Genomic DNA, 15,786 nt, shown 5'->3' with positions numbered 1-15,786 from the left:
GCAATGTCCAGATTAAAGCCAGATAGAGGCATAGAGAAATCAGCATTTGAATGAACAAGGGTAAACTGTACACAGTCCAGAAGAACATTATGCCAACATATCTCTTTGCAAATATTTGTCATCTTTAATAAGTATTTTATTGGTTTTTTTTATTATTATAGAACTCTTTCATTTTCTTGGCTAATACCTGAGAATTTTATTCTTTTTCTTTCCTTTCTTTTCTTTCTTTTTTTTTCCCCCCCAAGACAGGGTTTCTCTGTATAGCCTTGGCTGTCTTAGACTTACTTTGTAGACCAGGCTGGCCTAGAACTCACAGAGATCCACCTGCCTCTGCCTCCCGAGTGCTGGGATTAAAGGCGTGCAGGTGCTGGTTGTGTCTTTGATTTTGTTTGTTAGCATACAAACATTTTTTTGTTAGCATATAGAAGCACAGTGTTTTGTGTGTTGATTATGTATGCTTCTACCCTGCTGACTTGCATAATGCTTGAATTGTTTTCATAACTCCCAGGTTGTTTTTCTTGTGGTAGATTATTTCCAAGTTGAAGGATGAAATACTTCTAATAGAGAAAGAATGCACAGACCTTCAGCTGCACATGGCGAGAACAGATTGGTGGTGTGAGAATCTGGGCCTGTGGAAAGCAACCATCGCCAGTGCAGAGGTATGGTCACCGCCGTTGATGTTCCTCATAAACCGTAGTTTTCTCTTGAAGAATTAGGACCGAAGACAAAAGCCTGCACTGTAGCTGCCTTTGTTCACGGCCTCCTTTCCCTCTGTTTTCGCTCTGGTGTGCTTGTGTGTGCATGGGCACAATCCACCGCTTCACAGTGTAGATCTGACCTCAGTCCACCTCAGTCAGACTTGCCTTTCTTCACCCATGAGACAGGAACAGTAAATGCCCTTGAATTACTAATTTGTTTATTTTTGTTATGACTGATACAAATATGGAAAGTACTTTTGGAAAGTTGGTAATGAAAAGAAATGAAAACCATAAGTGTGTTTATTGTTCCAGTTTATTCACTTAGATCTCAGATGCTCTAAATATTCATTATTAGGTCTTTAATAGTGGATATTTTTCCTCATGGTTATTTGGTTTTTTTGTTTTGATTTGGTTTTTGTTTTTGAGAGGTCTGAAGGGTACACTTACTGCCTGTCAGTTTATGTTAATTGCATAAAATAGTGGATTTCATTATGATGCTTTCATACATGTATGTAATGTGCACTGATCGTCTTCACCCCAGTTAGCATCTTCCCTGCTCTACCCCCTTTCGTTTGACTCTAAAATAGCTTCCCTTAGGGGGAGAGCGCTCCTGAGCATGGACTGCATGGTGACTGCTGGCATCCTTCCCTCCCCCTCTGAGTCAGGTGGGAAGCTGGAGGTGACCAGCCATGTTCAGCATGCGTCACACAGCAGCGAGGTTGCGACTGAGCAGGATGGCGTCAACGTTTAGTTTCATTGCTCTGTCAAGTGGCTTATCCAAGCTCCTTCCTGCCGCTGCCCCAGCAGCTTGACAGGCTGGGCCGTGAGGGAGCTTAAAACTCAAACTGTAGTGTACCTCTCGGTGGCAAACACAAAGCATGTTCTCCAGGCACTGCTGCTCTGAAAACTCCAACAATGTGTCGGGGCTCCCAGGTGCCCCGCTGGGAGCACCCCCATTAGGCTAGGCTGTGGGGCAGTGGGTTAGGGAAGGCTGGGCTCAACCTTGCAACACCATTTTTAAAGATGTAACACTCAATAAGCAATAAGTGTGGATGGCATTATCATCCGCCTGGAAGCGGAAGGTAGTGCCTGGGGGAGGAGGCCTGTCAGTTGTTCTGAGAGCTGCCTCAGCATATTAAAACCTTGCATGGAGAGAGGGAGGGGCAACCCTGCACGCGATACTTTCCTCACAAGGCACTTGGCTCTAGTAGGCAGTCATTAGCCAGGGGTTGGCTGTGGTACCTTGGTCACTGAAAAGATTAGGGAAGTAGAAACAGGGATCACAGGGAAATCCTGTTTAAGATGGATGCGTTGACATCAAACCAGACATTCCTGCCTTTGGGCCCATTGATTAGCTGTGTGCAAAGTTGGAGGCTGTGCTGAGCCTCGAGTGTCAGCCTACAGGGTGGAATGGTAGTCCTGCCTCCCATGGTGAGGCGCATGCTGTCAGGGAGTCTAGTGTCCCTTTGCCTTGCTTGTTGATTCTCTTCTAATTTATGATATCAGTTCAGGCTTAAAAGTAGTGTAATTCTCCACCACCACCCCTGCCCTCGTGTGTGTGTGTGCGAGTGTGTGTGTGTGTGTGTGTGTATGTGAGAGAGAGAGAGAGAGAGAGAGAGAGAGAAAGAGAGAGGGAGCAAATTGCAAAAACTGGCCAATAAAGAACTCCCATTACAGTAACTGGTCTCTGCTTATTGTGTCTCTAGGCCAGAATGTCGCATTCTGAGGGGAAAACAGAACCACAAGCACTCACTCACACACTCACTCACTCACTCACTCACTCACACACTCACTCACATATTCACACACTCACATACTCACTTACACACTCACTCACACACTCACTTATACTCATACTCACACACTTACACACTCACACACTTACACACTCACTCACTTACACACTCACATACTCACTCACTCACACGCTCACTCACACACACTCATATACTCACTTACTCACTCATACTCACTCATTCACACACACACACTCACACACTCACTTGCTCACTCGCTGGCTTCTAGGCTTATTGAGTCACTGGCAGAGTTCAGCATCTCCTTGTAAGCCTGAGGTCTGGTCTCTCTCTTTTCTTGCTGGTTTCCTTCTTGGGCTTCTAATCTTTCTGACTTTGTTTTCTGTTTTGTGATAGAAAAACTGTTTCTCAAGGGCCTTATGATTTAGATCCTCTCCTCTATTTTAAGATGTACTGTGTCATATAACATGATCTAGTTCCCAGAGTAAATTCCATCATATTTAGATCCCCAGGGTTTATCGAGTGCAGCACACAGGGCAGAGCAGAGAGAAGGGATTTGGGGTAGGGGAGGTCACTAAAAACCCCCTAAAAATACCTGCTTATCCAGGCTACCAAGATGAGACTTGATAGGCTGTGACCATATGGTGGAGAAGGAGGTCCCCGCTGTCACAGACCTAGGGGAGGGGAAGAGGAGGAAAGAGGTGGGGGAGGAGGAATGGGAGGATACAAGTGAGGGGATAACAATGGAGATGTAATCCGAATAAATTAATTAAATTAAAAAATCTGCTTATCATGATTTAACTTTCTGGATTCTTTTGCTTTTTTCAAGGTGACAGAAGAGAATGGCGAGCAAATGCCTTGTTACTTTGTCAGGGTAAATCTACAAGAGGTTGGAGGGGTTGAGACTAAGAACTGGACCGTCCCAAGAAGGCTCAGTGAGTTTCAGAATTTACACCGGAAACTTAGTGAGGTATGGATACTCTCGAACACAGGTCCATAGAGTCTCTGATCACGAAGAGGTTCCAGAGCTTGTGCCGCTCACCGAGGCAAACGATTGCTCTTTCTGCTTGCCACGGACGCTGGCGCAACAACATTTCCAGCCTGACACTTGGAAAGTGCTCATAGATCAAACAGACAGTTGGTTGTCTGATTCTCATTGTAAATTGCTACAGAACCCCAAAGATGTAAGAAGCCAGCAATCTTCTGGGGCCAGAGGGTTTGGAGCTGCCAGCTGTAACCCTTTAACGGGGCCGTGTGTAGGAGGGGAGTAGAGTATGTGGGATTTCATCACGTGTTCTCTGTTGTCACCCAGAGCCAGAGAGCTCCACCTGGCATCCCACACCTGCCATGTCCTGCCTGTGAGGGTTAAGGGAATAAATGCTACATACAAGCAGAAGGGTGTGTGGCGCATGGAAAACCCTCGCATGGTTCTGCTGCTGATAGTGATAATGAGCAGCATGTTGCTTTGCTTTGCTTTACATATATATATGGTATAGAATGTAGATGCTTTACATATATATGATATATAGAATGTAGATGCAGATATTATAAATGTTCATCATAGGTTGTAGAATAGCATGTATTTTCTGTTGTACATTTTAGTCAAAACATTTGGACTCCACCAATCTAGTATTTGATAGTTGAGGGAAACTGATTCCAGTGTTTAATTGACTTACACGGTGTGTGCACAGCCAAATCAGGGTTAGAGCCTAGTTTCTTCTTCTTTGCCCCTTCCCTCTGGAGGTGATGCCACGGTCTACAGAGGACGAGTTCCTTTCACCACAGCAACGAAACCCTTGACAGTCATCTCAGCTTGAGTTTCAGGCAATTTATTTTTTCTTTCTCAAAATGAACTGACACTGCAAATGACTCTGCTTGCGTCACTTTTTGCAAATGAAAGATGCCTGTTTCCTTTAACTCTGTCTTCTGGGGTAATTCCTAACACTCCTAATCAAGGACTTTTTGACTCCTAACTCTCCAAGTGCTTTTAAAAGAGTGGCAGCCAAAACTGAGTGTCACGCATGCTACAGCATCTCTCAGCCTGACCGTGGCCGCCACTCTGTGATCATGGAAACCAGGACATCTATTTCAGTATAAGAGTAAGGTCTTCCCAGAGTTCCTGGGTAAAACTAGCACTATGGAAACTTGCATTGTTTTCGTGTGACAAGCCATGTATCACCCTAGCTTGTTAATAAAAACAAAAGAGGAAAAGAGATTTAACATAAAATATACTTGCATTTAAGTTGCAAAAGTGTTCTTGAAACATAAAAAGGTGAATTGTACCAAAGCATTATGCAGATGGAACCTCATGACACCCGCATGCAGCCTTTGGACTCTTGTTGTCCCCATCTGGGCGATGGCTGGACACTTCTTTTTCCTGGTCCACTTGCTACTGTGAGTTTCCTGCTGTGAGACCCTCTCCTGTGACTTCTGTAAGCGGTGGAAGCTCCTTTCCAATCCCTCGGCCTGGTCACTTCTCTAAAACTCCTAAGAGCTGTGACAAGGGTGAGCTGGCACACACCATACAGTATCTAGCACTGGTTCGATACTGGGTAGGACTCCACGCACAAAAAGCTTGCTGCTCTTATTTCAGTATGCTAATGTATTCAGCCTATGGTTTGCCTTTAGAGAGCACCTTTGTTTTCTTTGTTTCCTTTTTTGTTATTATTATTATTTTTTTTTTTTTTGGTTGGTTGGCTTTGATTTTTTTTTCTCTCAAAGAAGTTAGAAGCACATCTTCTAGTAGAAAAGCTTGTGTTCTGAGGCTCCAGCACAGTGTGCTGTGCTTTGTGTGTGCCTATTCAGTGCACAGCGCTGCGCTGTTTCTCCATGTTCTCTGACCCTGACTACAATGGGTGTATTTTAGCTGGATGTGGTGACCCGTGCCAGCAATCCCAGCACTAGGCAGACAGAGACAGGAAAATCACAAGTTCAGGGTTACCCATGTAGGAGTGGTCTGAGGAATAGATGTAAGACGGAGCTATTTGGTTTGTTCTATCTGTAATTATAAATTTTCCTAAGATAAAAATGTAGTTTCAAAAGAGTAACATCTAATCTCTTCCCTTTGACAGTGTGTCCCATCTTTAAAAAAAGTCCAGTTGCCTTCTCTCAGTAAGCTGCCTTTCAAATCTATAGATCACAAGTTTCTGGAAAAGTCAAAGAACCAGTTAAATAAGTTTTTACAGGTAAGCAACTGGGGAGTTTGGGGTGTAACAGTGAGAGGAGCTACTTGGAGGTGAACTGCTAGTTTGCCTTGTGTTTTCCCAAGCATGCAGCTGTCTCCCCATCACCAAGCCTTCCCCAAGGATGGCTACCACTCTTCTCCATCCATCTGCAGATGATGGCTTCCGTTGGCTTCTTTACCTCTAAACCTTTCCTCTTACGACACTGGATAAAATGCATGTCATCATATTGCTAATCTGAATTATAACCACATTAGCTCACACATAAACTTGATTTCTGTCAGGGTGTGCTGATGCACGCATTTAATACCAGCACACGAGAGACAGAGGCAGGTGGGTTTCTGTGAGGTCAAGTCTAATCTGGACTATGTAGTGAGTTCCAGGCCAAGCAGGGTTACATAGTGAGACCCTGTTTCAACAAAACAATAATAGCAAAACAAAACAACCACAACCCCCTTGGTTTACGCTCCCTTCTTTCTCCTGGGCCACATAAGTACATACAGATCTCCAGGACTTCAGACCTTAAGGGCCAGTGTAAACATTTAAGTTACATAACTGTGTAAACAGTCACTAGAAAGGGGTGGCACTGCTAAGCAAGGCCACCATATCTGGACATAGTCATTGAAGAGCATTTTGTGGTATCCATGTGTAACCAGCAAATTTTAAGTTGGTCAAACACAACTGAGTAAAGTTGTCTTACCAAAGCAAGTCGCCCTGGAGATCTGAGTCATGTGCAAAGACAGTGTTTTCATGACATCAGGCAATGCCAAACTGTCTCCCACAGGCTGAGGCCTTAGGCGCCATCACCTGTGTGTGACTGAGACCACCGGCAAGTGTTCTTGCAGAGCTGACTTCTGAGAGAAAAGGCAGCCATTTTTTTTGTTGTTTGTTTAGAATTATGGTGAAAGTGAGGCCACGACACAGTGAGCTCTCTCTGGTCTGCCTTGTTGTAGCTCTCAGCAGCCCCGATGGTTTTCTATATCGACTTAACCAATCCTCTTCCTCCACAGAACCTGCTTTCAGATGAGAGACTGTTTCAGAGCGAAGCACTTTATGCCTTTTTGAGCCCTTCTCCTGACTACCTCAAGGTCATTGATGTACAGGGGAAAAAAACCTCCTTTTCATTATCTTCATTTTTGGAAAAACTTCCTCGTGACTTCTTCTCGCACCAGGAGGTGAGCAGTCCAAAGGCGGCCCCACTTCAGTATATTCAAGCAGATAACTTTTTGTAGGTTGTTTGAAAGAAGAGATGTTTGCTGAAAGGCAAATGTATTCGTTTTCAATGATCACTTTCACATTTTGGAGTAAGTCACTTGGAAAAGTTACAAAGCAGAAACAAAAGGATAAATGGCAAGGTAGATTTGTAGACTGTGAACAGGAAGTGCTGTCGCAACTGGTCCTTCATGATGGTGAGCCAGCTAAAGGCCATCAGGGAAGAAGCTGGCTGGGTCTGAGGGCTCAGGGAGGACGGTGTGTCTGTGGGCAGTGGGATAGTGGGCAGATCACGGGACTAGAGTGGGACGTGCCTGTAATGTGCTGATGGAAGATAAGGCCCAGGGTTATGGCAGGGTAGGGGGCTGAAGTGTCATTCTTGGACGTGGAGAACCGGGGAGCATGCTGAATCAGGCAGCACGAGGAATGTGGGAGCAACGTGTATGATAAAGCAACCACTGGGGAGACAGCGGTCAGTCTACATTCTGAACGCCAGGCTTAAAGCCCCCTGTTTAGCTAACTAGCAAATTAGAAGAGATCAGCCTCCAAAATTGGTTTCTCCCCAGTTTATTGCTAAGTGGCATCGACTCTTTATCAGGATTGGTTAGTTGAGTTTGCACAGAGAGGCTGACCGTGAACAAGAGTGTGGTACTTTATTGCACTCTGAGTTGGGCAGAGAAATGCCCACATCTCTATTCCGTGTCTGTGTGAACCCCCTGACGGCGAAGCTCCTCTACAACTTCCTCCCTCTATGTCTGTTTAGACCTGGCTGGCTTCCCTCTGTTACCCTGGCTGAGGTGTGAATTCCTTTGGTATACGTATGACCTGGTCCCCATGAAATTGTCCTCTAGCAGTGAGCGTTGTAGCTGCTTCTCAGTGCTCACCTTCCTCGGCCTCTGTGAAGTATCTAATGTTCCTGGGCCAGGATGAAGCCAACAAATCTTTGAGAACTCCTTGTGCTTTAAGGAACTGACTTTGACTGCTCACCTGATGACACCCAAAGCCCTAGAGTTAGTCCGGTGCTTAGTCCTACAACCTCAGCTTTATTTTTTTCTTTAAAAATTTTTATTACAATTTTTTCCATATAAATTTATTTTGCTTGTATTCTTCTCCCTCCCCAGCCCCTTCCAGATGCTCCCTACCTCCATACCTACACAACCTCACGTCAACAACGAACAAACAAAAAGCCCCAGATCCCTGGCCCTTGAGGAGAGGGATTTGATGAGGACATCCCCTTTAGGACTGAGTGCTACGAAGCCCCTCACTCTGTGCACAGTTGTCCGGTTTTGAGCCCCTGTGTTAATTACCATCTACTGCAAGAAGCAGCTTCTCTGATAGGGTAGAGTAATGCACAGACCTGTCATTTAGGAGTCATGTGCTTCCTATGTTCCTTTAGCTAAATAGCAGTAGTAGGTTTTCCCCTCGGCCCATGGAGCAGGCCGTAAATGCAACTTAGAAAGTGGTTACTCCCTAACACTCACGCCACTACTGCACCAGTATATGTTGCAGGCAGGGCGCTGTTACAGGTGCCAGGGGTTGTAGCTGGTATCATGCAGCGTGTCTTCCAGCATCACGAACGGTAGTCAGTAGTGGAGAAGCTTCTAGTTAGATACTAGCTCCACTTCTCTGTGCTCGGTGGCATAAGTAAATGCTCAGCTACAGGGCCTTACCATCAAGTTGTGGTGAGTAACCTGGAGTCTTGGCAATAGCCTGAGATGACTGGGGCGAGGGGGGGGTCTGTGCACCCCATTTGGCCAGTGACTCAACAGGATGTAAGCTATTCCTGGCACTGGAGCTTTTGCTTTCAGCTTTGGGTTTCTTTGCAGATATTAGAATAACTATCTTCCACTGTCTTTTCATTGCCTGGTATTTGGGCAGCTCTTCATCCTGCCTTGTGAAAATCAATCTCCCCAGACCATTGTCAGCCACTGAGAGGCTGGACCTCATGGCACTCACGTACACCAGCCTGGTGCCTGGCATATGATAAGGTTTGAATTAAAATATGCTGACATATAGATCAGGAAATAAGACTCGCCAAAGTGTAGGGTAGATGCTTGAAACAGATCTTTAAAAATACCTCAATTACTTTAAAATGCACATATTTTTAAGAACAGTGAATTAAAAACCATTTCAGTGAAAAGTCTTTTGAAATGCAAAAACAGTCTCATCATCTTTAGAAAACTGTATTACGAATTCCCTGACTACTTAAAGAGTGTTCCCCCGCCCCAGGTTAGCTGATTTTAAGCTTTGAATCTGGCTGAAGAGTCTGGCTGTCCCCTGAGGGTAGAGGCAGTTTGTCCTCCATGTTGAAAATGGGCAGATTTCTATTTGAAGGTCAGGTGATTACGTAGGCTGGGATGTCAGTGGAGAGCTTGGAGTTTGTGCTTGAAAAAAGGGGGTCAGGTCTGCCTTGCTCTGCTTCCTTTTCCTGGGCATGTGACCTGCTGCCCATCATGTCTCCTCTCCCCCAGGAGGAGATAGAAGAAGACAGTGACCTGTCAGATTACGGCGATGACGTGGACGGGAAGAAGGACGCCTTGGCTGAACCATGCTTCATGCTGATCGGGGAGATTTTTGAACTTCGAGGAAGTACGTGTCTTGGGCTGTTAGTGGGATTTGTTTATCGTTGCTCTGATCCTGGTGAGCATTCCGTGTGTTCACACCCACACACTCATTCATCTAGCCCTTCAGAGTACGTTAAAGACGCTGCAGGCGCCACACGCCATCCTTGTGCTGAAGGCACAGCCTTAGGACAGATAGAGTTTCAGCATTCCTGAAATGATGGTTCCTGGTTTACTCAGTATTGTGCTCCTCTGAATTAAAAAGGAGAGAACACTTTGGACTCTTTTCATGTGTAGCTTCATTGTCTCATGACCAGAAGTTACACACACACAAAAAATCATTCACATACCCTGTTATGAAAGGTGCAGTTTTGATACCAGGGTAGGGTTTGGATATGTAATATATATCTTATATGTAATGTAATATAAGTTATATATCACATATATGATATAATATATGAAGGCTCAGTATAGAATAATTTCAATAGCTATAGTTAGAGCTAAAATAAGCATTAGAAATGGAGGCTAGTAGCCAGGAGCAGTGGCGCATGCCTGTAATCCCAGCACTCAGGGAGGCAGAGGCAGGTGGATCTTTGTGAGTTCAAGGCCAGCCTGATCTACAAAGTGAGTCCAGGACAGCCAAGGCTACATGGAGAAGCTCTGTCTTGAAAAGCAAAGACAAACAAACAAACAAACAAAGAAATGGAGGCTATGCAAATTGTTTAAGAAATGTCCACGATATATAGCATCCAAATAGTAAACTCTTTCAGATGAAAAATTTGCAGCTCTGTTGTATTTTAGATTCTTTTAAGACAGTAGCTGATTTTTAACTTGGTTCAGTATAACCAGGAAACAGCAGTATTCCACTCAGCCTTTCTGTTCTTCCATGAGGTCTTGCCCACAAACCTGCAATTGTCCCCATTTCCCACAGAGGCGGGCACGGTGAGTCTGCTGCATCCTGTCTGTTAGCATCAGCGAGTTTTTTTTCCATAAACTCAAACAGATGAGAACCCTGGTCCCAGCCTTAGTAGGATGCTGCATGCTGGCATTTCAGCCTGCTTATCCTCGACTGAATGTCTGCTCAGGGCGTGTTTGGTTTGTCAGTGACATTTCCAAGAGGAATAAATAGACTGGCCTTGATAATGAGATGTGATGCGTTTGCCACCAGCGGACTCCTCCGGGCGACTGCAGCTGCCTCTGCGCTTTGAATAAACAAGGCATTAGAAGCAGTCAAGGGGCCCTCTGGGAAGGTGGGGGCTTGGGAACTGAGGAAGGAGCGAGGCGAAACCGATGATGGCAGAGAGTTCAGCAAAACCGTTTTGGCTCCTGTTTGTGTTCAGTCTACATAAGGACCTAGCCAGGCAGGTTTTTATCTTAACCCCCTCATCTGTCAGGCAGTCTCTCTAGAGTAACATTCGTAATCAGAGCCGCTGGCTATGAGCTGCCTCTCTCCTGACCTAGAAAGGCCAAGCAAAGTTACCATCATGAACAGAAATGTGCGTTCTAGCCTAAAGCCCAGCCTAAAATAGACACATCCATGTGCCTGGTGGATTCCAGAAAGTCCCATACAAGCATGGCTTGGAACCCAAGGCTGGACTGCTATCTGCGGTTGTTAGTTTTCTCATTAGGCACTGAGCTTCATTCAGAAGTTGGGGATGCCCCTTGGCCTTCCTGTCTAGTGTCTGGCTGCTGTCAGCCGTGCTCTAGTGTGGTCTACCCCTCCTAACGTTCCTGCCGGTCGCAGGTGGCTGAGCCTTTAGCTCCGTTGTTGCCAGGTCTGTAGTTTTCACTTCTCCCTGTCAGGAGCCAGACATTTCAGGGGCTAGCAATGGGAAGATACATTGTAAGAAATTGGTTTATATTCAAATTTATGAACATAAAAATATCATCAGGTTTTTTTCCTTTTTTGGTTTACATTGATATTCTACACCTACAAAATATCTCTATGATAATAATAAAAGTTATAGTTATCTCCCTCATGCACAGAGAACATCCTCCGGGACTGTTTTAGGGTTTTATTGCTGTGAAGAGACACCATGACCACAGCAACTTTTTAAAAGGAAAACATTTAGTTGAACATTTACAGTTCAGAGGTTTAGTCCATTATCGTCATGGTAGGAAACACGGCAGTGTTGAGGCAGACATGACGCTAAAGGAGCTGAGAGTTCTGCATCTTGATCTGCAGGCAGCAGAAGGAGACTGTGTGCCACACCGGGCTTAGCTTGAGCGTAGTAGACCTCAAAACCCCGCCTCCACAGTGACACACTTTCTCTAACAAGGCCACACCCACTTCAGTTAGGCCACACCTCCTAATAGTGCCACTCCCTACCCTACGGACAAGCTTTCACATGAATCTGTAGGGCCATTCCCCTCAAACCACCACAGGGACAGAGGACAGAGGTGTACCAGCTTGCTTTAATCTCATCCTCTTCCAAGGAGCCTGAGGGTCAGCAAGGTGAAAGTCTGCCCAGCAGCTCTAGAAGGTGCTACAGGAAAGGAATTCACATATGGTTCAGCACTCTGCTCTTCACATTTCTCCTTTCCTGCCCCAAACACATAAGAAGACATAAAAGCATACAGTGTTGAATAGACTAGAACACTCAAATGGGAACAGTTAGGCCCATGACTTCATTCACATTTGATAGAATCTGTCAACGCTGGAATTCAGACATTTCTTACTGAGAACTCTTCGTTAGAAGAACTGGAAGCAGAAAGCCAAGCACAAATCTGCAAACATGAACTGCCCTGCCTGCTGGTGAGGACCCGGCATGCCACCAGCAGCCCAGGGACATAGGAAGCAAAGTATTATTTTAGGTCTTATGTAGACAGAAGAAAAAAGAGGGGGGAAGGGAAGAAATCCTCTCAAAGTTCACCGCTCCATTTGCTTAGTGAAAACATGAAGGCTTAGTCAGAGTCCCTGAGCAGGCGTTTGCTGACTCAGACCCGGTCTCTAGAAACTGGGGCCTCTGATGGATGCTTAGATTCAGACCCGATCAAAAGCCACACTGACGCCCTTTTCAGCTGTGAAATTGAGATGCTTGCACTGTCCCGTGATAAATGTTTTCCTCTGGTTTACCTTTTAGTGTTTAAATGGGTGCGAAGAACATTAATTGCTCTCGTTCAGGTCACTTTCGGAAGAACCATCAACAAGTGAGTCATACAAAGCTACTGCCACCCTTTGTCTGAATGTTGAGTTGCAGTGTGGTGCGGCAACTCACGGATTTCAGGAGAAGTACCCTTCTTTTGTACTCGTTTCTGATAGGATGCTGAGGCTGGATGAGGAAGCAGAGGGCTGAATCTCTCTTGAGCATGTGCGGTGAATAGACGGCAAACATTTGAGCTAGCCGCAGCATTCCCCCTTAGAGCTAAAGTAGCCCAAACACGCCAACTCTTCCTCATGCATGGACATCCCCTGGAGGAAGGCTGTGTGGGGCAAACAGTTCTAACATAAGTCTTCGGTAGACTCCAGACTGTATCGGTGTCCATTTACATAACAGTGTTTGCACAAGCAACCTTCTGCAGGACATTTTTGAGTTGTTCATACTGCTCCATACTTAGCATTTGTTCATGAAAAGCCCAGGCCCTCCATGAGAACGCATGCTCAGTCAGCGACACTCGCTAAGAAACTGCTGGTGTTTCCCACAGCGGCGAGAGCATGCCGTCAGCAGCAGTCAGAGCAAATATGGCAGGAATGGGCTATCTGAGCCGGCTTCAGAAATTAGCCCAACACTTCACCTTAGCGGGGAGGAGACAGAGTGAAGAGATGGGATGGCTTCTTGTCCTGTGACGTAGTCCTGTTTCACGATATCTCTGTGCCTGGGATTTACAACTGCCATTGTCAAGGTTCTTTTAAATAACTATCCAAAATAAAGATTTTCAAGAGATTAGCATTCAGATTTTCTGCAGAATAGATGTGAGTGGATGTCTAAAAATTTTAAAAATAAATCACAATTTTGTGTATAGAAAAATAAGTTTTGAGGTGAAAATACTGTTTTTCCAAGTGAATAATTTACTGCTTGAACATTGGTGAGATGCTGTGGTTTTATTATGCAAGCTTATACAGTTTTATAGGAAATACTGTAAAGAAAATATATTTTGTATTATTTATACATAGAATGTTTTTCTGATGGTCACAACAAACTTTACTTCTATTTTATTTCTAGAATAAAAAAAAAAAACTTCAAGTAGTCTGTCAGAGGCTTGCTTATTTTACTTAGTGCCCTTAGGTCAGAGGAAGAGCCCAATTACTGCATTCTTTATGTCTTGGGAAAAAGTTATTAGTCCTGACAAGCCTTAGAGAAAGTAATGTCCAGGTGCCTCCTTTCCCCTCATACTTGAGCTTGTCTGACTCAGCAAATCACGTGCATTTGCCATGTTCCTCTGGTGGCGTTGGCCAGTGATGAGTAGGGCCTGGCAGTTTCCTGCATGGAGACTGAGGAGCCTCTTATGGGAACTGTCAGACAGATGGTGCCGGCAGGTTCACTGCCAGGCAGGGACGTGTGGAGCACCTGGTACGAGCTTCTCTGCCTTCTGCAGGGGACAACACGTCATAAAATTAAGTAGTAGTGTTTGTCAGCCTCTCATCTTGAAGCAGTCATGGTGTCACACACCTGATTTGCTTCCAAAGCTTTTGGCTGATAGAAAATACTGAAGGTGCTGATCTTTCCTAAGACTTGCCTAATGTTCAGTCACAAATTGAAATTTCATTTCTTCATGGAGTGCCAGTGGTTAACCCAAAGAAATCTACAGAAACCAAAGTGGCAGCCTAGAGAGCTTTAGCTTTCTGAGGAAGAGAGGCAGGCAGGTTGGCAGGCCCTTCTAAAGACAGAAGTCCTTTTAAAATAGATACATTGTTTTCTTTGTCTAGAATTGAATTGTAGAGTGTTTGGTTGTGTTTGGTTTTGACTGTGAGTTTGATTCAGCATTTAGTCATTCCTCCAGCATTAGCTGGTCACTGTGTATGAAGTGCCAGGCTGGAAGCCTCAGGCTTTTCTTCTTGTCTGTACTGACTGTATTGGAAAAGTGGATGCCACTGAAAAATGTGAATCCATTCTTAAATAATAAAAAATGAACAAAGAAGAAGAAGAAGCAGAAGCAGAAAAACATGTGAATATGTGAACCCAGGAATGAGTTGATCATCCAGTATTGACAAAATGAACAATAACTCCCATAGCCCGAGTTCTAAAATAATCAGTTTATCCATCAAACATTTAGATCAGGCTGTTTTAACCTACCCATTGGCAAATGCCTTCTGAGGATAGAACAAACAGTTTGTAAAAACTTCAACCAAGCAATTTATTTATTTATTTATTTATTTTTTCTCTTAAAAGACAAATCCGGGACACAGTGAACTGGATATTCAGCGAGCCAATGCTAGTTTACTACGTCAATGCTTTCCGGGACGCTTTTTGGCCAAATGGGAAGTTGGCACCACCCACTAGAATCAGAAGCGAAGCACAAAGTCAGGAAACAAAGCAGAGAGCACAGCAAAAGCTACTTGAGAACATTCCAGGTGAGACTTGGCCTGAGAGATTTGAGAAGAAGGTTCGCACTGCTGAGGGCAACGTCTGCCTCTGCAAGAGGCCGCTTCTCATCACCTGCCGAGAAGATACTAAAAAACCTTAATAGGAGCATTTCATTTCAGGAATATTTAGAGCTAGTATCATATTTTATGCTTCAGAAATCAGGTTGAAGTTTACTTTGAAACTTTACGAATGTGGCTAAAACACATTTATTTTAATCACTAAAACAAGTAGTACCAAATGCTAAAATTGTAGCCTTCAAGAATGCCCTTCGGTTAAAAAAAAAGAAAAAAGAAAAAAAAAATCTAGGGGGCTGGAGAGATGGCTCAGTGGTTAAGAGCACTGTCTGCTCTTCCAAAGGTCCTGAGTTCAATTCTCAGCAACCACATGTTGGCTCACAACCATCTATGATGAGATCTTGTGGACAGTCACACATGCAGGCAGAACATTGTATACATAATAAAATAAATAAATGAATAAAATTTAAAATTCTAAAACTTTTGTTTTAAATGGTCATGAGAACTAAGCAGTTACATAAGCCAGACTTCCATGCTTGCCTTCTTGGGTATGGTACAACATTGCCTGAGGAGAGAAATTCAGTTTTTTCAGAGCTCAGGATATGATGTACCTGTCAGCCCCAGGGTCAGTACTGTCAGCTTGGCAGGAGTCAGAGTCACTGGAAGGCAAGCTTCCGGCCAGGTGAGTCTGGGAGTTGGGGGGGGAGAGGTTACCTGGACTAGGTTGAGGTAAGGAGAGCCACCTCACGTGTAAGCGGGCCCTTCTGTGGACCAAGCTCCTTGTGCGAGGATGAAGGAACAAGTGAGCTGAGGTGTCAGCCGCTCTCCCCTTCCTGACTG

General features: G+C 44.6%; 1 protein-coding gene across 3 annotated transcripts in view; it reads left to right on the top strand.

Annotated features, from left to right (window-relative positions):
• Positions 1–15,786, top strand: part of SNX25 (sorting nexin 25) — a 133,655-nt gene that overhangs the window by 94,829 nt on the left and 23,040 nt on the right. For all 3 annotated transcript variants that reach the window (XR_014774924.1, XM_084758940.1, XM_084758941.1), the window contains exons 11-17: positions 528–659; positions 3,282–3,422; positions 5,524–5,637; positions 6,645–6,809; positions 9,318–9,435; positions 12,491–12,557; positions 14,738–14,919. Coding sequence is in view for 2 of the 3 variants with exons in the window: in XM_084758940.1 (XP_084615066.1) it covers positions 528–659; positions 3,282–3,422; positions 5,524–5,637; positions 6,645–6,809; positions 9,318–9,435; positions 12,491–12,557; positions 14,738–14,919 (919 nt within the window). In the remaining variant the exon portion in view is untranslated. The remainder of the gene's footprint in view (positions 1–527; positions 660–3,281; positions 3,423–5,523; positions 5,638–6,644; positions 6,810–9,317; positions 9,436–12,490; positions 12,558–14,737; positions 14,920–15,786) is intronic.

This window comes from Acomys minous (assembly GCF_964271855.1).
Source record: "Acomys minous genome assembly, chromosome: 15".
Taxonomy (NCBI): Eukaryota; Metazoa; Chordata; class Mammalia; order Rodentia; family Muridae; genus Acomys; species Acomys minous.
This window is presented reverse-complemented; position numbering and strand designations above follow the sequence as displayed.